At 46.7% G+C, this 21,734-nt stretch overlaps 1 protein-coding gene across 1 annotated transcript in view; it reads left to right on the top strand.

Moving 5' to 3' along the window:
• Window positions 1-21,734, top strand: part of LOC138247136 (coagulation factor XI-like) — a 106,110-nt gene that overhangs the window by 58,201 nt on the left and 26,175 nt on the right. The window contains exon 8 of the mRNA XM_069201908.1: window positions 12,319-12,425. Coding sequence (XP_069058009.1) covers window positions 12,319-12,425 — 107 coding nt within the window. The remainder of the gene's footprint in view (window positions 1-12,318; window positions 12,426-21,734) is intronic.

Genomic DNA, 21,734 nt, shown 5'->3' on the forward strand with positions numbered 1-21,734 from the left:
CTCAGACAGGCATCTGCCCTCCTGGGGTCCAGCCAGGCCTGGCCCAGGATGGCAGAACAAAGAACTTCCTCTGAGAGAGGGTGTGACACCCTCTCCCTTTGGAAAATGGTGTGAAGGCAGGGGAGGAGTAGCCTCCCCCAGCCTCTGGAAATGCTTTCTTGGGCACAGATGTGCCCAATTCTGCATAAGCCAGTCTACACCGGTTCAGGGACCCCTTAGCCCCTGCTCTGGCGCGAAACTGGACAAAGGAAAGGGGAGTGACCACTCCCCTGACCTGCACCTCCCCTGGGAGGTGTCCAGAGCTCCTCCAGTGTGCTCCAGACCTCTGCCATCTTGGAAACAGAGGTGCTGCTGGCACACTGGACTGCTCTGAGTGGCCAGTGCCACCAGGTGATGTCAGAGACTCCTGCTGATAGGCTCCTTCAGGTGTTAGTAGCCTATCCTCTCTCCTAGGTAGCCAAACCCTCTTTTCTGGCTATTTAGGGTCTCTGTCTCTGGGGAAACTTTAGATAACGAATGCATGAGCTCAGCCGAGTTCCTCTGCATCTCTCTCTTCACCTTCTGATAAGGAATCGACCGCTGACCGCGCTGGAAGCCTGCAAACCTGCAACATAGTAGCAAAGACGACTACTGCAACTCTGTAACGCTGATCCTGCCGCCTTCTCGACTGTTTTCCTGCTTGTGCATGCTGTGGGGGTAGCCTGCCTCCTCTCTGCACCAGAAGCTCCGAAGAAATCTCCCGTGGGTCGACGGAATCTTCCCCCTGCAACCGCAGGCACCAAAAAGCTGCATTACCGGTCCCTTGGGTCTCCTCTCAGCACGACGAGCGAGGTCCCTCGAATCCAGCGACTCTGTCCAGGTGACCCCCACAGTCCAGTGACTCTTCAGCCCAAGTTTGGTGGAGGTAAGTCCTTGCCTCACCTCGCTGGGCTGCATTGCTGGGAACCGCGACTTTGCGAGCTACTCCGGCCCCTGTGCACTTCCGGCAGAAATCCTTTGTGCACAGCCAAGCCTGGGTCCACGGCACTCTAACCTGCATTGCACGACTTTCTAAGTTGGTCTCCGGCGACGTGGGACTCCTTTGTGCAACTTCGGCGAGCACCATTTCACGCATCCTCGTAGTGCCTGTTTCTGGCACTTCTCCGGGTGCTACCTGCTTCAGCGAGGGCTCTTTGTCTTGCTCGACGTCCCCTCTCTCTTCAGGTCCAATTTGCGGACCCCAGCCTGGGCCCCAGCAGCGTCCATAAACGCCAAACGCACGATTTGCGTGTAGCAAGGCTTGTTGGCGTCCTTCCGGCGGGAAAACACTTCTGCACGACTCTCCAAGGCGAGAGGGATCCGTCCACCAAAGGGGAAGTCTCTAGCCCTTTTCGTTCCTGCAGAAACCTCAGCTTCTTCTGTCCAGTCGAAGCTTCTTTGCACCCGCAGCTGGCATTTCCTGGGCATCTGCCCATCTCCGACTTGCTTGTGACTTTTGGACTTGGTCCCCTTGTTCCACAGGTATCCTAGATTGGAAATCCACAGTTGTTGCATTGCTGGTTTGTGTCTTTCCTGCATTATTCCTCTAACACGACTTCTTTGTCCTTAGGGGAACCTTAGTGCACTTTGCACTCACTTTTCAGGGTCTTGGGGAGGGTTATTTTTCTAACTCTCACTATTTTCTAATAGTCCCAGCGACCCTCTACAAGGTCACATAGGTTTGGGGTCCATTCGTGGTTCGCATTCCACTTTTGGAGTATATGGTTTGTGTTGCCCCTATCCCTATGTTTCCCCATTGCATCCTATTGTAACTATACATTGTTTGCACTGTTTTCTAAGACTATACTGCATATTTTTGCTATTGTGTATATATATCTTGTGTATATTTCCTATCCTCTCACTGAGGGTACACTCTAAGATACTTTGGCATATTGTCATAAAAATAAAGTACCTTTATTTTTAGTATAACTGTGTATTGTGTTTTCTTATGGTATTGTGCATATGACACTAAGTGGTACTGTAGTAGCTTCACACGTCTCCTAGTTCAGCCTAAGCTGCTCTGCTAAGCTACCATTATCTATCAGCCTAAGCTGCTAGACACCCTATACACTAATAAGGGATAACTGGGCCTGGTGCAAGGTGCAAGTACCCCTTGGTACTCACTACAAGCCAGTCCAGCCTCCTACATTGGTTGTGCAGTGGTGGGATAAGTGCTTGAGACTACTTACCACTCTTGTCATTATACTTTTCATAAGAGAAAAATATACAAAACAAGGTCAGTGTATATACACATAGCCAAAAAGTTTTGCATTTTCCTCTTTTCACTCTTTTCTAAGTGCTGAAAAGTACTTCTAAAACTTTCAAAAAGTTCTTAAAAGTTTAAAAAGTTTTTTTCTGTCTTTCCAAAAAGTTCTGAAAACTTTTTTCTCTTTTTCTATCACTTTAACTCTCTCTAAAAATGTCTGGCACAGGCCAAAATGTTGAACTGTCCAAACTTGCATATGATCACCTTAGCTGGAAAGGAGCAAGGAGTCTCTGCATAGAGAGAGGTTTGAGTGTAGGGAAGAATCCTTCCTTAGAACTGTTAATTAACATGCTTAGAGTACAGGATAAGGCCATAAGTGCCCAATCTGGTGAAAAAGTAGCTAATGGTTCTCAATCTGATCCAGGGACTCCCCCAGGAAAAGATTCAGGAAAGAAACTTCTCAGCCTGCCCATTACTAGACAGTCTAGCATAGGTGGTACAGAGGTTGAATCACACCATACTGATGGTGTGCTCTCACATTATACTGTTAGCCAAGCTGTTAGGGTGCCCTCTGTAAGGGACAGGTCTCCTTCTGTTCATTCCCATCATACCTCTGTATCTAGAAATGTCCCTCCCACCCACCCTGATGACAGATTGTTAGAAAGGGAGCTCAATAGATTGAGAGTGGAACAAACCAGACTGAAGCTCAAGAAGCAACAGCTGGATTTGGATAGACAGTCTTTAGAATTAGAGAAGGAAAGACAGAAGTTGGGTTTAGATACCCATGGTGGCAGCAGCAGTATTCCCCATAGTCATCCTGCAAAAGAGCATGATTCCAGGAATCTGCACAAGATAGTTCCCCCTTATAAGGAGGGGGATGACATTAACAAGTGGTTTGCTGCACTTGAGAGGGCCTGTGCTGTACAGGATGTCCCTCAAAAGCAGTGGGCTGCTATCCTATGGCTATCATTTAGTGGAAAAAGTAGGGATAGGCTCCTTACTGTAAAAGAAAATGATGCTAATAATTTCCAAGTTCTTAAGAATGCACTCCTGGATGGTTATGGCTTAACCACTGAACAGTACAGGATAAAGTTCAGAGAGACCAAAAAGGAGTCTTCACAAGACTGGGTTGATTTCATTGACCAGGCAGTGAAGGCCTTGGAGGGGTGGTTACATGGCAGTAAAGTTACTGATTATGACAGCCTGTATAACTTGATCCTGAGAGAGCATATTCTTAATAATTGTGTGTCTGATTTGTTGCACCAGTACTTGGTGGACTCTGATCTGACCTCTCCCCAAGAATTGGGAAAGAAGGCAGACAAATGGGTCAGAACAAGAGTGAACAGAAAAGTTCATACAGGGGGTGACAAAGATGGCAACAAAAAGAAGGACGGTAAGTCTTCTGACAAGGGTGGGGACAAATCTAAAAATGAGTCTTCATCAGGCCCACAAAAACACTCTGGTGGGGGTGGTGGGTCCAAATCCTCCTTTAATCAGAACAAGGAAAATAAACCATGGTGCTATTTATGTAAAATAAAAGGCCATTGGACAACAGATCCCAGTTGTCCAAAGAAAGGCACCACAGCTCCTACCACTACAACCCCTACTGCTACACCTAGTGTCCCTACTAATAGCAGTGGTGGTGGGAGCAAACCTACTAATAGCCAATCCAAGGGAGTAGCTGGGCTCACTTTTGGTAATTTAGTTGGGGTTGGTCTGATTAGGGAGACCACAGAGGCTACTTTAGTCTCTGAAGGGGCTATTGATTTAGCCACTTTGGTTGCTTGCCCCCATAACTTGGAGAAGTACAAGCAACTAACCCTAATAAATGGTGTTGAGGTCCAGGCCTACAGGGACACAGGTGCCAGTGTCACAATGGTGATTGAGAAACTGGTGCACCCTGAACAACACATACTTGGACACCAGTACCAAGTAACCGATGCTCACAACATAACACAAAGCCACCTCATGGCTGTTGTAAATCTCAACTGGGGGGGGGGGTAACTGGTCCAAAGAAAGTTGTGGTAGCTTCAGATTTACCTGTAGACTGTCTATTAGGGAATGATTTGGAGACATCAGCTTGGTCAGATGTGGAGTTGGAGGCCCATGCAGCAATGCTGGGCATTCCAGGGCATATTTTTGCTTTGACAAGGGCTCAGGCCAAAAAGCAAAAAGGACAGGGAAGCTTGGATCCTGGAACAATGGACCAAGTGCTCCCTAAAGCTAGGGCTAGTAGAAGCAAACCACTTCCTACTATCCCTCCCTCTACAGTGGATTCTACTTCTGAGGAAGAAGAATTCCCTCCCTGTGCAGAACCTACACCAGAGGAGCTGGAAGCAGACACTGCTGAGCTTTTGGGTGAAGGGGGACCTGCCAGAGAGGAGCTGAGTGTGGCACAGCAAACCTGTCCCACATTAGAGGGTCTCAGACAGCAAGCTGTCAAACAGGCTAATGGGGATGTCAGTGACTCTCACAGAGTTTACTGGGAGGACAACCTCTTGTACACTGAGCATAGGGATCCTAAACCTGGAGCTGCCAGGAGATTAGTGATTCCTCAGGAGTACAGAAAGTTCCTCCTAACACTGGCACATGACATTCCCCTAGCTGGGCACCTGGGTCAAATGAAAACTTGGGACAGATTGGTTCCATTGTTTCATTGGCCTAGGATGTCTGAGGACACAAAGGAATTTTGTAAGTCCTGTGAAACCTGTCAAGCCAGTGGCAAGACAGGTGGCACTCCAAAGGCACCCCTTATCCCACTGCCTGTGGTTGCGGTTCCCTTTGAAAGGGTAGGGGTTGACATAGTTGGCCCCCTTGACCCTCCTACTGCTTCAGGCAATAGGTTTATCTTGGTGGTAGTGGACCATGCCACAAGATATCCTGAAGCTATTCCTTTAAGGACCACTACAGCTCCTGCAGTGGCAAAGGCCCTCCTGGGAATATTTTCCAGGGTGGGCTTCCCAAAGGAAGTGGTATCAGACAGAGGAAGCAATTTCATGTCTGCATACTTAAAGGCCATGTGGAAGGAGTGTGGTGTAACGTACAAGTTCACAACACCCTATCATCCACAAACAAATGGACTGGTGGAGAGATTTAATAAAACTCTCAAAGGTATGATTATGGGTCTCCCTGAAAAACTCCGCAGGAGATGGGATATCCTTCTACCATGCCTCCTTTTTGCCTACAGGGAGGTACCCCAGAAAGGAGTGGGCTTCAGCCCCTTTGAACTTCTTTTTGGACACCCTGTTAGGGGTCCACTCACACTTGTAAAGGAGGGTTGGGAACAACCTTTAAAAGCTCCTAAGCAGGATATTGTGGATTATGTACTTGGCCTCAGATCAAGGATGGCTGAGTACATGAAAAAGGCCAGTAAAAACCTTCAGGCCAGCCAAGAGCTCCAGAAGCAATGGCATGATCAGAAGGCTGTTTTGGTTCAGTACCAACCAGGGCAGAAAGTGTGGGTCTTGGAGCCTGTGGCCCCAAGAGCACTCCAAGATAAATGGAGTGGTCCCCACACAATTGTTGAAAAGAAGGGTGAAGTCACCTACTTGGTTGACTTAGGCACTGCCAGGAGTCCCCTTAGGGTGCTCCATGTCAACCGCCTGAAACCCTACTATGACAGGGCTGATCTCACCCTGCTCATGGCAACAGATGAGGGACAGGAAGAAGACAGTGATCCTCTACCTGATCTCTTCTCTTCCACAGATCAAGATGCTCTTGTGGAAGGTGTAGTTTTGGCTGATTGTCTTACTGCTGAGCAGAAAGACAATTGCATAAATCTCCTAGGACAATTCTCAGAACTCTTCTCTACTGTGCCAGGCACCACTTCTTGGTGTGAGCACACTATAGATACTGGAGACAGTTTACCTGTCAAAAGTAAGATCTATAGGCAGCCTGACCATGTCAGGGACTGCATAAAGCAAGAAGTTCAGAAAATGTTGGAACTAGGAGTGGTTGAGCACTCTGACAGTCCATGGGCTTCTCCTGTGGTACTGGTACCAAAACCCAATTCTAAAGATGGAAAGAAGGAAATGAGGTTTTGTGTAGACTATAGAGGTCTCAACTTGGTAACCAAAACTGATGCTCACCCTATACCCAGGGCAGATGAGCTTATAGATACACTGGCATCTGCCAAGTATCTAAGCACTTTTGATTTGACTGCAGGGTATTGGCAGATCAAATTATCAGAAGATGCTAAACCTAAAACTGCATTTTCTACCATTGGAGGACATTACCAGTTTACTGTAATGCCTTTTGGTTTGAAAAATGCACCTGCCACTTTTCAAAGGTTGGTGAACACAGTCCTGCAAGGGCTGGAAGCTTTCAGTGCAGCATATTTGGACGATATAGCGGTCTTTAGCTCCAGCTGGGATGATCACCTGGTCCACCTATGGAAAGTTTTGGAGGCCCTGCAAAAGGCAGGCCTCACTATCAAGGCTTCAAAGTGTCAGATAGGGCAGGGTAAGGTGGTTTATCTGGGACACCTTGTTGGTGGGGAACAGATTGCACCACTTCAGGGGAAAATCCAAACTATTATTGATTGGGTTCCCCCTACCACTCAGACTCAGGTGAGAGCCTTCCTAGGCCTCACTGGGTATTACAGGAGGTTCATTAAGAACTATGGCTCCATTGCAGCCCCTCTTAATGACCTCACATCCAAGAAAATGCCTAAAAAGGTATTATGGACAGCAAACTGTCAGAAAGCTTTTGAGGAGCTAAAGCAGGCCATGTGCTCTGCACCTGTCCTGAAAAGCCCTTGTTACTCTAAAACATTCTATGTCCAAACTGATGCATCTGAATTAGGAGTAGGGGCAGTCCTATCACAACTTAATTCTGAGGGCCAGGATCAACCTGTTGCTTTTATTAGTAGAAGGTTGACCCCTAGAGAAAAGCGTTGGTCTGCCATTGAGAGGGAGGCCTTTGCTGTGGTCTGGGCTCTGAAGAAGTTGAGGCCATACCTGTTTGGCACTCACTTCATTGTTCAGACAGACCACAAACCTCTACTTTGGCTAAAACAAATGAAAGGTGAAAATCCTAAATTGTTGAGGTGGTCCATATCCCTACAGGGAATGGACTATACAGTGGAACATAGACCTGGGAGTAGCCACTCCAATGCAGATGGACTCTCCAGATATTTCCACTTAGACAATGAAGACTCATCAGGTCATGGCTAGTCTTATTGTCCTTCGTTTGGGGGGGGGGTTGTGTAGGAAAGTACCATCTTGCCTGGCATGTTACCCCCATTTTTCACTGTATATATGTTGTTTTAGTTGTATGTGTCACTGGGACCCTGGTAACCCAGGGCCCCAGTGCTCATAAGTGTGCCTGAATGTGTTACCTGTGTAGTGACTAACTGTCTCACTGAGGCTCTGCTAATCAGAACCTCAGTGGTTATGCTCTCTCATTTCTTTCCAAATTGTCACTAACAGGCTAGTGACCATTGTTACCAATTTACATTGGCTTACTGGAACACCCTTATAATTCCCTAGTATATGGTACTGAGGTACCCAGGGTATTGGGGTTCCAGGAGATCCCTATGGGCTGCAGCATTTCTTTTGCCACCCATAGGGAGCTCTGACAATTCTTACACAGGCCTGCCACTGCAGCCTGAGTGAACTAACGTCCACGTTATTTCACAGCCATTTTACACTGCACTTAAGTAACTTATAAGTCACCTATATGTCTAACCTTTACCTGGTAAAGGTTGGGTGCAAAGTTACTTAGTGTGAGGGCACCCTGGCACTAGCCAAGGTGCCCCCACATTGTTCAGAGCCAATTCCCTGAACTTTGTGAGTGCGGGGACACCATTACACGCGTGCACTACATATAGGTCACTACCTATATGTAGCTTCACAATGGTAACTCCGAATATGGCCATGTAACATGTCTATGATCATGGAATTGCCCCCTCTATGCCAACCTGGCATAGTTGGCACCATCCCATGATCCCAGTGGTCTGTAGCACAGACCCTGGTACTGCCAAACTGCCCTTCCTGGGGTTTCACTGCAGCTGCTGCTGCTGCCAACCCCTCAGACAGGCATCTGCCCTCCTGGGGTCCAGCCAGGCCTGGCCCAGGATGGCAGAACAAAGAACTTCCTCTGAGAGAGGGTGTGACACCCTCTCCCTTTGGAAAATGGTGTGAAGGCAGGGGAGGAGTAGCCTCCCCCAGCCTCTGGAAATGCTTTCTTGGGCACAGATGTGCCCAATTCTGCATAAGCCAGTCTACACCGGTTCAGGGACCCCTTAGCCCCTGCTCTGGCGCGAAACTGGACAAAGGAAAGGGGAGTGACCACTCCCCTGACCTGCACCTCTCCTGGGAGGTGTCCAGAGCTCCTCCAGTGTGCTCCAGACCTCTGCCATCTTGGAAACAGAGGTGCTGCTGGCACACTGGACTGCTCTGAGTGGCCAGTGCCACCAGGTGACGTCAGAGACTCCTGCTGATAGGCTCCTTCAGGTGTTAGTAGCCTATCCTCTCTCCTAGGTAGCCAAACCCTCTTTTCTGGCTATTTAGGGTCTCTGTCTCTGGGGAAACTTTAGATAACGAATGCATGAGCTCAGCCGAGTTCCTCTGCATCTCTCTCTTCACCTTCTGATAAGGAATCGACCGCTGACCGCGCTGGAAGCCTGCAAACCTGCAACATAGTAGCAAAGACGACAACTGCAACTCTGTAACGCTGATCCTGCCGCCTTCTCGACTGTTTTCCTGCTTGTGCATGCTGTGGGGGTAGCCTGCCTCCTCTCTGCACCAGAAGCTCCGAAGAAATCTCCCGTGGGTCGACGGAATCTTCCCCCTGCAACCGCAGGCACCAAAAAGCTGCATTACCGGTCCCTTGGGTCTCCTCTCAGCACGACGAGCGAGGTCCCTCGAATCCAGCGACTCTGTCCAAGTGACCCCCACAGTCCAGTGACTCTTCAGCCCAAGTTTGGTGGAGGTAAGTCCTTGCCTCACCTCGCTGGGCTGCATTGCTGGGAACCGCGACTTTGCAAGCTACTCCGGCCCCTGTGCACTTTCGGCGGAAATCCTTTGTGCACAGCCAAGCCTGGGTCCACGGCACTCTAACCTGCATTGCACGACTTTCTAAGTTGGTCTCCGGCGACGTGGGACTCCTTTGTGCAACTTCGGCGAGCACCGTTTCACTCATCCTCATAGTGCCTGTTTCTGGCACTTCTCCGGGTGCTACCTGCTTCAGCGAGGGCTCTTTGTCTTGCTCGACGTCCCCTCTCTCTTCAGGTCCAATTTGCGGACCCCAGCCTGGGCCCCAGCAGCGTCCATAAACGCCAAACGCACGATTTGCGTGTAGCAAGGCTTGTTGGCGTCCTTCCGGCGGGAAAACACTTCTGCACGACTCTCCAAGGCGAGAGGGATCCGTCCACCAAAGGGGAAGTCTCTAGCCCTTTTCGTTCCTGCAGAAACCTCAGCTTCTTCTGTCCAGTCGAAGCTTCTTTGCACCCGCAGCTGGCATTTCCTGGGCATCTGCCCATCTCCGACTTGCTTGTGACTTTTGGACTTGGTCCCCTTGTTCCACAGGTATCCTAGATTGGAAATCCACAGTTGTTGCATTGCTGGTTTGTGTCTTTCCTGCATTATTCCTCTAACACGACTTCTTTGTCCTTAGGGGAACCTTAGTGCACTTTGCACTCACTTTTCAGGGTCTTGGGGAGGGTTATTTTTCTAACTCTCACTATTTTCTAATAGTCCCAGCGACCCTCTACAAGGTCACATAGGTTTGGGGTCCATTCGTGGTTCGCATTCCACTTTTGGAGTATATGGTTTGTGTTGCCCCTATCCCTATGTTTCCCCATTGCATCCTATTGTAACTATACATTGTTTGCACTGTTTTCTAAGACTATACTGCATATTTTTGCTATTGTGTATATATATCTTGTGTATATTTCCTATCCTCTCACTGAGGGTACACTCTAAGATACTTTGGCATATTGTCATAAAAATAAAGTACCTTTATTTTTAGTATAACTGTGTATTGTGTTTTCTTATGGTATTGTGCATATGACACTAAGTGGTACTGTAGTAGCTTCACACGTCTCCTAGTTCAGCCTAAGCTGCTCTGCTAAGCTACCATTATCTATCAGCCTAAGCTGCTAGACACCCTATACACTAATAAGGGATAACTGGGCCTGGTGCAAGGTGCAAGTACCCCTTGGTACTCACTACAAGCCAGTCCAGCCTCCTACACCACCCACCTGCAACAAACTCAGGACTTGCTAACCTTCAGGAGACGCATCAAGACATGGCTGTTTGAGCAGTAGCAGCACCCCCCCCCCAGTGCCTTGAGACCCTCAGGGGTAAGTAGTGCACTTTACAAATGCTATGATATGATACGCAAGGGGACATTTGATTCTTTTGGGAGTTGTTTTTAGAAATGGGCCAGGACAGCTTGGCTAACTTCCAGTATCATCCCACTTGCAATGGTGAGCAGCTGCTATTTTTGGGCTTGGGTACAGACAGTTGTGAAAACTAAACATCTCGGGGAGTCCAGGGTGGTGTGTATTGCTTACATCCCACACCATTTTCTTATCCACAATGCTCTGAAAACTCCAAAAATTGCCTAAAAACACACATTTTTCCTCACATTTTGGTGATAGAAACTTCTGCAATCTACAGGAATCCACAAAATTCCCACCACCCAGTATTGCCCCACTTCTGTCAATAGAAATGCTGTGCCATTCGTGAGGCTGGGCCTAGTGCCAGAGACAGGAACGAATCAACCCCCTTTCCTTGCTCCCCTTAGCGCCCCCTACTGCCACCCTGTGTGCACCGTATCTAAGATACGGTCCACCAAGGCGCAGGGTCGGGGGCAATAGCGTCATTTGTATTGATGCTATCGATGCACTCTGCAGGACTGGCACCAGAATATTAGTGCTGCTTCTGCAGAGTACATGGGGCCCCATTATAAATAATGGAAGCCCCTTGTAACGCCTGCTCCGAGGAGGCGTTAAAAGTGCCGTAAAAAATGATGAAAGTGCCATTGTTTCAGCCCCCCTAATGGGAGAACACCCCCTTTGTATACATTATGGGGGTTATTCCAACTTTGGAGGAAGTGGTAATCCGTCCCAAAAGTGACGGTAAAGTGACGGATATACCACCAGCCGTATTACAAGTCCATTATATCCTATGGAACTCGTAATACGGCTGGTGGTAAATCCGTCACATTTGGGACGGATTACCACCTCCTCCAAAGTTGGAATAACCCCCTATGTCTGGCGCAGGCATAATGTGGCACAAAGGGTTCCAAAGTGGCGCAATGCATGTATTGCGCCACTTTGTAAATGTGGCACGAGGATTTTGGCCTTCTTGGGCCAAGTTAGAATTAAAAAATGACGCAAATGGAGTGCAAGGTGGCGCTGGGGGCTTATGAATATGCCTCAGAGGTTTTTGTGATATTTTTCTCTCTTTGTATTGTACCAGATGAATTGCTCTATACATGGCAAGGTGCAGCTCAGTTATTGGCTCAGGGCACCTCGAGTTCTTGGAAGACCCACAAACCCTATGTTTCCCCACAAGCAGAGGAGTCTTCCAGATGTAATGCTATATAGGTTTTGTAAATCGGGCATCATGATCAGAAGTTACAAATGAAAATGTCACACATGCCCGTTTTTTCCTACTAATTTTCAATATTTTTTTATTTCAACACTTAGGGCCACATTTACGAGGCCACGTGGCACAGGAAGTGCATTGCTCCGCCGCCCACAGCCACCGGGAAAGGGCAGAAATTTGCCATAGCTACAAGATGGGACACATTTCTGTCCTGCCCCCTGCGCTGGCACAGAAATTGCCGCCATGTGCCAACACAGACACCCTGGCACCATGGTGCCAGGGTGCCTCTGTTGTGGGGTTGATTGCTTTTGAGTAGGACGGGCACAATCCGGCACAAAAACAACCACAGGAGGTTTTCTCCTTTTTCTATGTCTGCTGCAGAAGGCGGCACATTTAGAAGAAAAAAAGGGAGAGCTTAAGATCTTTCCTCCCGCTGCGTCACTCCGGCGCCACCCGTGGGGTCCTGTAGGCTTCTGACGCATTCCCAAGTTTACAAAACCCTGTTAAACTGTTAAGAGCCTCTTTCTTCTTCCCCAGGTTCAAGTGCTCCCTGAAGGCCGCCTGCACTGGGATGCCGTCTGAAGTGGTACCGACCCCCAACGTTCAGTCCGGCTTCTCTCTCAGGAACGTCAGGAGCCATAAAAGTGAGTATACGTACTGGAATGTGAAGATCTCACTCTTCTGTCACTAACGTCAGAGCACGTGAAGATATCATCCCTCATTCACTAACATCAGAGCGCATGAAGATATCACTCCTCTCTCACTAACATCAAAGCACAAGAATATATCACCCCTCTCTCACTAACAGAGCACGTGAAGAGATAATTCCTCTCTCACTAACATCAGAGCACAAGACCATATCACTCTTCTCTCACTAACATCAGATCACAAGACCATATCACTCCTCTCTCACTAACATCAGAGCATGTGAAGATATCACTCCTCTCTCACTAACATCAGAGCATCAGAAGATATCACCCCTCTCACTAACATCAGAGCGAAAGAAGATATCACCCCTCTCTCACTAACATCAGAGCACAAGAAGATATCCCTCCTCTCTCACTAACATCAGAGCACAAGAAGATATCACTCCTCTTTCACTAACATCAGAGCACGTGAAGATATCATTCCTCTCTCACTAACATCAGAGCACAAGACCATATCACTCCTCTCTCACTAACACCAGAGCACGTGAAGATATCACTCCTCTCTCACTAACATCAGAGCACGTGAAGATATCACTCCTTTCTCACTTACATCAGAGCACGTGAAGACATCACCTCTCACTAACATCAGAGCACGTGAAGACATCACTCCTCTCTCACTAAGATCAGCGAACGTGAAGATACTACCCCTCTCACTAACATCAGAGCGAAAGAAGATATCACCCCTCTCTCACTAACATCAGAGCACAAGAAGATATCCCTCCTCTCTTACTAACATCAGAGCACTAGAAGATATCACTCCTCTCTCACTAACATCAGAGCACATGAAGATATCACCCCTCTCTCACTAATATTAGAGCACATGAAGATATCACCTCTCACTAACATCAGAGCACTAGAAGATATCACTCCTCTCTCACTAACATCAGAGCTAAAGAAGATATCACCCCTCTCTCACTAACATCAGGGCACAAGAAGATATCAACCCTCTCTCACTTACATCAGGGCATGTGAAGATATAATTTCTCTTTCACTAACATCAGAGCTAAAGAATATATCACCCCTCTCTCACTAACATCAGAGCACATGAAGATATCAACCCTCTCTCACTAATATCAGAGCACGAGAAGATATCACCCCCCCTCACTAACAACAGAGCTAAGGAAGATAGTACCCCTCTCTCACTAACATCAGAGCACGTGAAGATATCACTCCTCTCTCACTAACATCAGAGCACAAGAAGATATCACTCCTCTCTCAATAACAGAACACGTGAAGATATAATTCCTCTCTCACTAACATCAGAGCACAAGACCATATCACTCCTCTCTCACTAACATCAGAGCTCAAGACCATATCACTCCTCTCTCACTAACATCAGAGCACGTGAAGGTATCAATCCTCTCTCACTAACATCAGAGCACGTGAAGATATCACTCCTCTCTCACTAACATCAGAGCACGTGAAGATATCACCTCTCACTAACATCAGAGCACGTGAAGATATCATTCCTCTCTCACTAACATCAGACCACTAGACCATATCACTCCTCTCTCACTAACATCAGAGCACAAGACCATATCACTCCTCTCTCATTAACATCAGAGCACGTGAAGATATCACTCCTCTCTCACTAACATCAGAGCACATGAAGATATCACTCCTCTCTCACTAACATCAGAGCACGTGAAGATATCACCTCTCACTAACATCAGAGCACGTGAAGATATCACTCCCCTCTCACTAACATCAGCGAACGTGAAGATACCACCCCTCTCACTAACATCAGAGCGAAAGAAGATATCACCCCTCTCTCACTAACATTAGAGCACAAGAAGATATCCCTCCTCTCTCACTAACATCAGAGCACTAGAAGATATCGCTCCTCTCTCACTAACATCAGAGCACATGAAGATATCACCCCTCTCTCACTAATATTAGAGCACATGAAGATATCACCTCTCACTAACATCAGAGCACTAGAAAATATCACTCCTCTCTCACTAACATCAGAGCTAAAGAAGATATCACCCCTCTCTCACTAACATCAGAGCACAAGAAGATATCAACCCTCTCTCACTTACATCAGAGCATGTGAAGATATCATTCCTCTCTCACTAACATCAGAGCTAAAGAAGATATCACCCCTCTCTCACTAACATCAGAGCACATGAAGATATCAACCCTCTCTCACTAACATCAGAGCACGAGAAGATATCACCCCTCCCTCACTAACATCAGAGCTAAGGAAGATATCACCCCTCTCTCACTAACATCAGAGCACAAGACCATATCACTCCTCTCTCAGTAACATCAGAGCACGTGAAGATATCACTCCTCTCTCACTAACATCAGAGCACGTGAAGATATCACTCCTCTCTCACTTACATCAGAGCACGTGAAGACATCATCTCTCACTAACATCAGAGCACATGAAGACATCACTCCTCTCTCACTAAGATCAGCGAACGTGAAGATACTACCCCTCTCACTAACATCAGAGCGAAAGAAGATATCACCCCTCTCTCACTAACATCAGAGCACAAGAAGATATCCCTCCTCTCTCACTAACATCAGAGCACTAGAAGATATCACCCCTCTCTCACTAATATTAGAGCACATGAAGATATCACCTCTCACTAACATCAGAGCACTAGAAGATATCACTCCTCTCTCACTAACATCAGGGCACAAGAAGATATCAACCCTCTCACACTTACATCAGGGCATGTGAAGATATCATTCCTCTCTCACTAACATCAGAGCTAAAGAATATATCACCCCTCTCTCACTAACATCAGAGCACATGAAGATATCAACCCTCTCTCACTAATATCAGAGCACAAGAAGATATCACCCCCCCTCACTAACATCAGAGCTAAGGAAGATATTACCCCTCTCTCACTAACATCAGAGCACGTGAAGATATCACTCCTCTCTCACTAACATCAGGGCACAAGAAGATATCACTCCTCTCTCAATAACAGAGCACGTGAAGATATAATTCCTCTCTCACTAACATCAGAGCACAAGACCATATCACTCCTCTCTCACTAACATCAGAGCTCAAGACCATATCACTCCTCTCTCACTAACATCAGAGCACGTGAAGGTATCACTCCTCTCTCACTAACATCAGAGCACGTGAAGATATCACTCCTCGCTCACTAACATCAGAGCACGTGAAGATATCACCTCTCACTAACATCAGAGCACGTGAAGATATCACTCCTCTCTCACTAACAGAAGCGAACGTGAAGATACCACACCTCATACTAACATCAGAGCAAAAGGAGATATCACCCCTCTCTCACTAACTTCAGAGCACAAAAAGATATCCCTCCTCTCTCACTAACATCAGAGCACGTGAAGATATCATTCCTCTCTCACTAACATCAGAGCACAAGACCATATCACTCCTCTCTCACTAACATCAGAGCACGAGACCATATCACTCCTCTCTCATTAACATCAGAGCACGTGAAGATATCACTCCTCTCTCACTAACATCAGAGCACATGAAGATATCACTCCTCTCTCACTAACATCAGAGCACGTGAAGATATCACCTCTCACTAACATCAGAGCACGTGAAGATACCACCCCTCTCTCACTAATATCAGAGCACGTGAAGATACCACCCCTCTCTCACTAATATCAAAGCACGTGAAGATATCACTCCTCTCTCACTAACATCAGAGCACAAGAAGATATCACTCCTCTCTCACTAACATCAGAGCACTTGAACATATCACCCCTCTCTCACTAACATCACAGCAGGTGAAGATATCACTCCTCTCTTACTAACATCAGAGCATGTGAGGATATCACCCCTCTCACTAACATCACAGCATGTGACGATATCACTCTTGTCTCACTAACATCAGAGCACAAGAATATCTCACCAATGTCAGAACACATGATATCACCCCTCTAACATCATAGCACGTGAGAATATCAACCCAATCTCACTAATATCAGCACATGGAAAGATCTCACCCCTCATTCAGTAATGCCAGAGCACATGAAGATCTCACTCCTCGCTCACTAACAGAACATGTGTAGATATCACCCCTCTCTCACTAACATCAGACCACAAAAAGATATCACCCCTCTCTCACATTGGAGCATGTGAAGATTTCACTAACATCCAATCACATGAAGATACCACTCCTCTCTCACTAACATCAGAGCATGGGGAGATCTCACCCCATCTCACTAACATCACAGCACATAAAAATAACACCCCTCTCTGAATAACAAGCGCGCACCTGAAGATATCACCCATTTCTCATTAACATCAGAGCACATGAAGATATCACCCTTCTCTCACTAACATCTGGGCACATGAAGATTTCACCCCCTCTCTCACTAACATCAAACCATAGATATCACTCTCCACTCGCTAATGTTGGAGCACGTAAAGATATTACCCTTCTCTCACTAATATCAGAGCACGTGAGGATATCATTCTTTCATCACTAGACTGAGAGCACATGAAGATATCGTCCCCTCTCTCACTAAGTGTAGGAGGCTGGCCTGAATTGTAGTGGTACCTATGGTACTTACACCTTATACCAGGTCCAGTTATCCCTCATTAGTAGAGTGTTGTCAGTATCTAGAAGCCAGGCTCTCTAGGGGTAGCTGTAGCTGAGCAGCCAAGGCTTATCTAGGAGTCATGCAAAGCTCATGCAATACCACTGGAGTTACACAGAGCTCACACACATGAAAGAAAATACTCAGTGTTACAAAAATAAAGGTACTTTATTTGGGTGACATAGTACCAAAAATACCTTAGAGACTATACTCCTTTAGGAGGTAATACACTAGAATGCAGAAATAGCTGTAAAAACAGTTAGAAAACAGTACAAATAATGAAAATCACAATAGGTTGCAATGGGCCCGGGGGAACACAAACCAAATAATAAAATAGTGGAATGTGAAAGTCGGTTTCCCACCTAGGTAAGTGTAGTGTGTAGTGGGGTGTTGGGAGTGAAAGAAAACACCAAAGGTAAGTAATAGAACCCACCCCAGAGCCCAGGAAAACAGGAGTAAATCACAGTAAGTTTCCTAGAACACACAAGCACAGGTGATAGAAGGTAATGCAAGAACCTGAAGAGACTGCAAGACACCAACGATGGATTCTTGGACCTGAAGCCCTGTGGAAGAAGGGGCCCAAGTCCAAGAAGCACTGAAGAGTCCAGGGAGAACAGGAGCCCCCGCTAACCCGGATGAAGGTGTAAAAGAAGAACCACCGGTGAAGAACAACAGTCAGTACTGCACCCAAGAAGACAGATTTCAGTTCCTGGTTGGTGCAGATGATGTCCCACACCGGATGAATGAATGCAGTCTGGTTTGCGTTGCTTGATTCTGCCAACATGTTTTGGCATACGCAAAGCTCAAAGTTAGCAGAAAATTGCACTGCCCAGGACCAGGAGGGACCTGGTGGCCTCTACCCAGGAGGGTAGACAGAGGGGGCTCTCAGCAACTCAGGGAGCCCTCAAAAAACCAGGCAGTGTGCACAAGGGTCCAGCAGCACGGGGACAAAGAAGGTGCAAATGGAGGACGACACAAAGGGATCCCACACCGCCGGAGAACCACTGAGGAAGCTGCGCATCATAGTGTAGGAAAGTACCATCTTGCCTGGCATGTTACCCCCATTTTTACTTGTGTGTCAGTTTGTTTTTGCCTGTGTCACTGGGATCCTGCTTGCCAGGACCCCAGTGCTCATACGTTTGTGGCCTAAATGTGTTCCCTGTGTGGTGCCTAACTGTATCACTGAGTCTCTGCTAACCAGAACTTCAGTGTTTATGCTCTCTCTGCTTTTAAATTTGTCACTGCAGGCTAGTGACTAATTTTACCAATTCCGATTGGCACACTGGAACACCCTTATAATTCCCTAGTATATGGTACCTAGGTACCCAGGGTATTGGGGTTCCACTCGATCCCTATGGGCTGCAGCATTTCTTTTGCCACCCATAGGGAGCTCTGACAATTCTTACACAGGCCTGCCACTGCAGCCTGAGTGAAATAACGTCCACGTTATTGCACAGCCATTTTACACTGCACTTAAGTAACTTATAAGTCACCTATACAGGGAGTGCAGAATTATTAGGCAAATGAGTATTTTGACCACATCATCCTCTTTATGCATGTTGTCTTACTCCAAGCTGTATATGCTCGAAAGCCTACTTCCAATTAAGCATATTAGGTGATGTGCATCTCTGTAATGAGAAGGGGTGTGGTCTAATGACATCAACACCCTATATCAGGTGTGCATAATTATTAGGCAACTTCCTTTCCTTTGGCAAAATGGGTCAAAAGAAGGACTTGACAGGCTCAGAAAAGTCAAAAATAGTGAGATATCATGCAGAGGGATGCAGCACTCTTAAAATTGCAAAGCTTCTGAAGCGTGATCATCGAACAATCAAGCGTTTCATTCAAAATAGTCAACAGGGTCGCAAGAAGCGTGTGGAAAAACCAAGGCGCAAAATAACTGCCCATGAACTGAGAAAAGTCAAGCGTGCAGCTGCCACGATGCCACTTGCCACCAGTTTGGCCATATTTCAGAGCTGCAACATCACTGGAGTGCCCAAAAGCACAAGGTGTGCAATACTCAGAGACATGGCCAAGGTAAGAAAGGCTGAAAGACGACCACCACTGAACAAGACACACAAGCTGAAACGTCAAGACTGGGCCAAGAAATATCTCAAGACTGATTTTTCTAAGGTTTTATGGACTGATGAAATGAGAGTGAGTCTTGATGGGCCAGATGGATGGGCCCGTGGCTGGATTGGTAAAGGGCAGAGAGCTCCAGTCCGACTCAGACGCCAGCAAGGTGGAGGTGGAGTACTGGTTTGGGCTGGTATCATCAAAGATGAGCTTGTGGGGCCTTTTCGGGTTGAGGATGGAGTCAAGCTCAACTCCCAGTCCTACTGCCAGTTCCTGGAAGACACCTTCTTCAAGCAGTGGTACAGGAAGAAGTCTGCATCCTTCAAGAAAAACATGATTTTCATGCAGGACAATGCTCCATCACACGCGTCCAAGTACTCCACAGCGTGGCTGGCAAGAAAGGGTATAAAAGAAGGAAATCTAATGACATGGCCTCCTTGTTCACCTGATCTGAACCCCATTGAGAACCTGTGGTCCATCATCAAATGTGAATAGAATCAGTATTGGGGTACAATTCCCAGGTGTTAGACACCTTACATGGCCATATTCGGAGTTACCGTTGTGAAGCTGGACATGGAAATTGACCTATGTCCAGTACATGTGTAAAATGGCGTCCCTGCACTCACCACGTCTGGTAAAATGGTCCTGGACGATGTGGGGGCACCTGTGCTAGTGCAGGGGTGCCCTCACCTACAGGTACTTTGCACCTAGCCTTCAGGGTTGGAAGGCCTGACATATAGGTGACTTATAAGTGACCTGATGCAGTGGAAATGGCTGTGATAGGGTGCATGCACCATTTCACGCAGGCTGCAATGGCAGTGCTGCAGAAGCCTTTGCATGGGCTCCCTATCGGTGGCAAAAGAAATGCTGCAGCCCATAGGGAGCCACTGGAACTCCAATGCCCTGGGTACCTAAGTACCATTTACTAGGGACTTAAAAGGGGTGACCAGTATGCCAATTTGGGATGAAATACTGGGTTACCAGTATGTAGTGACAAAGTTGAGGGGAGAGAGAGCATAAGCACTGGGATCCTGGTTAGCCAGATCCCAGTGACAGTCAAACACACTGAGATCAGGCAGAAATTGGAGGTAACATGCCAAAAAGAGGGTACTTTCCTACACTAACATCAGAGAACGTGAAGCTATCACCCATCTCTCACTAACAAACCACTTCAAAATATCATCCTTCTCTCACTAACATTAGAGTTTGTGAAGTTATTACCCCTCTCTCACTAACATCAGAGCACATGAAAATCTCACCCCTCTCTCACCAACATCACAGAATGTGAGACTATTCAATCCTGTCTCCCTATCATCAGAACATGCAAAGATCTCACCCTCATTCAGTAATGTCAGCATGTGAAGATCTCACTCCTCTCTCACTAACATCAGAGCATGAGTAGATATCACTCCCCCCTCATGAACATCAGAGCAGGTGAAGACCTCAAGCTTCTCTCTCAAGTTTTAGAACACATGAAGATCTCACCCCTCTCTCACCAACATAAGAGGATGTGAAGATATCACCCTTCTGTGATTCCAGATGGTGTTAATGATAGCAGATGTGTTGTCGGTGACTCTATGTTCGGTGTCAGTGATTCCAGATGTTGTTAATGATAGCAGATGTGTTGTTGGTGACTCTAGGTGTGAGGTCAGTGATTCCAGTTGTTGGTAATGATAATAGATGAGTTGTCGGTGACTCGGTGCAGCATCAGTGATTCCAGATGTTATTAATGATAATAGATGTGTTGTCAGTGACTCTAGGTGTGACGTCAGTGATTCCAGTTAATAGATGTTGCTGTGACTTCAGGTGTTGCCTCAGTGATTCCAGATGTGTTATTGATGTCAATAGATGTGTTGTTGATGACTCTCAGTGCAGCAACAATGATTCCAGCATTTTTTTAACGATAATCGATGTGTTGTCGGTGACTCTATGTTCGGTGTCAGTGATTACAGATGTTGTTAATGATAATAGATGTGTTGTTGGTGACTTTCAGTGCGGCATCAGTGATTCCAGATGTTGATAATAACAGACGTGTTGTCAGTGTCTCTAGGGATGGCGTTAGTGATTTCAGATGTCTTGTTAATGATAATAGATGTGTTGGTGGTGACTCTTGCTGTGGCATCAGTGATTCCAGATGTGTTGTTGATGGTAATATATATGTTGCTGACGCTCTGTGCGGTGTCAGTGATTGCAGATGCTGCTAGTGATAATAGATGTGTTGTCGGTGACTCTATGTTCGGTGTCAGTGATTCCAGATATTGATGATAACAGATGTGTTGTTAGTGACTTTAAGTGTGGTGTCAGTGATTCCAGATGTCTTGATAGTGATAATAGATGTGTTGGTGACTCGATGTGGTGTCAATGATTCCAGATGTTAATGGGAATAGATGTGTTGTCGGTGACTCGGTGAGGCGTCAGTGATTCCAGATGTTAATGATAATACATGTTTTGTCAGCGAGTCTAGGTGTGGCATCAGTGATTCCACGAGTTGTGAATGGTAATAGATATGTTGTCGGTGACTCTAAGTGTGAGGTCAGTGATTGCAGATGTTAGTGATAATAATAGGTGGGGTGTCAGTGATTACAGATGTTGTTAATGATAATAGATGCGTTGTCA

The sequence above is a fragment of the Pleurodeles waltl genome, chromosome 1_1 (genome assembly GCF_031143425.1).
Source record: "Pleurodeles waltl isolate 20211129_DDA chromosome 1_1, aPleWal1.hap1.20221129, whole genome shotgun sequence".
NCBI classification, from domain to species: domain Eukaryota; kingdom Metazoa; phylum Chordata; class Amphibia; order Caudata; family Salamandridae; genus Pleurodeles; species Pleurodeles waltl.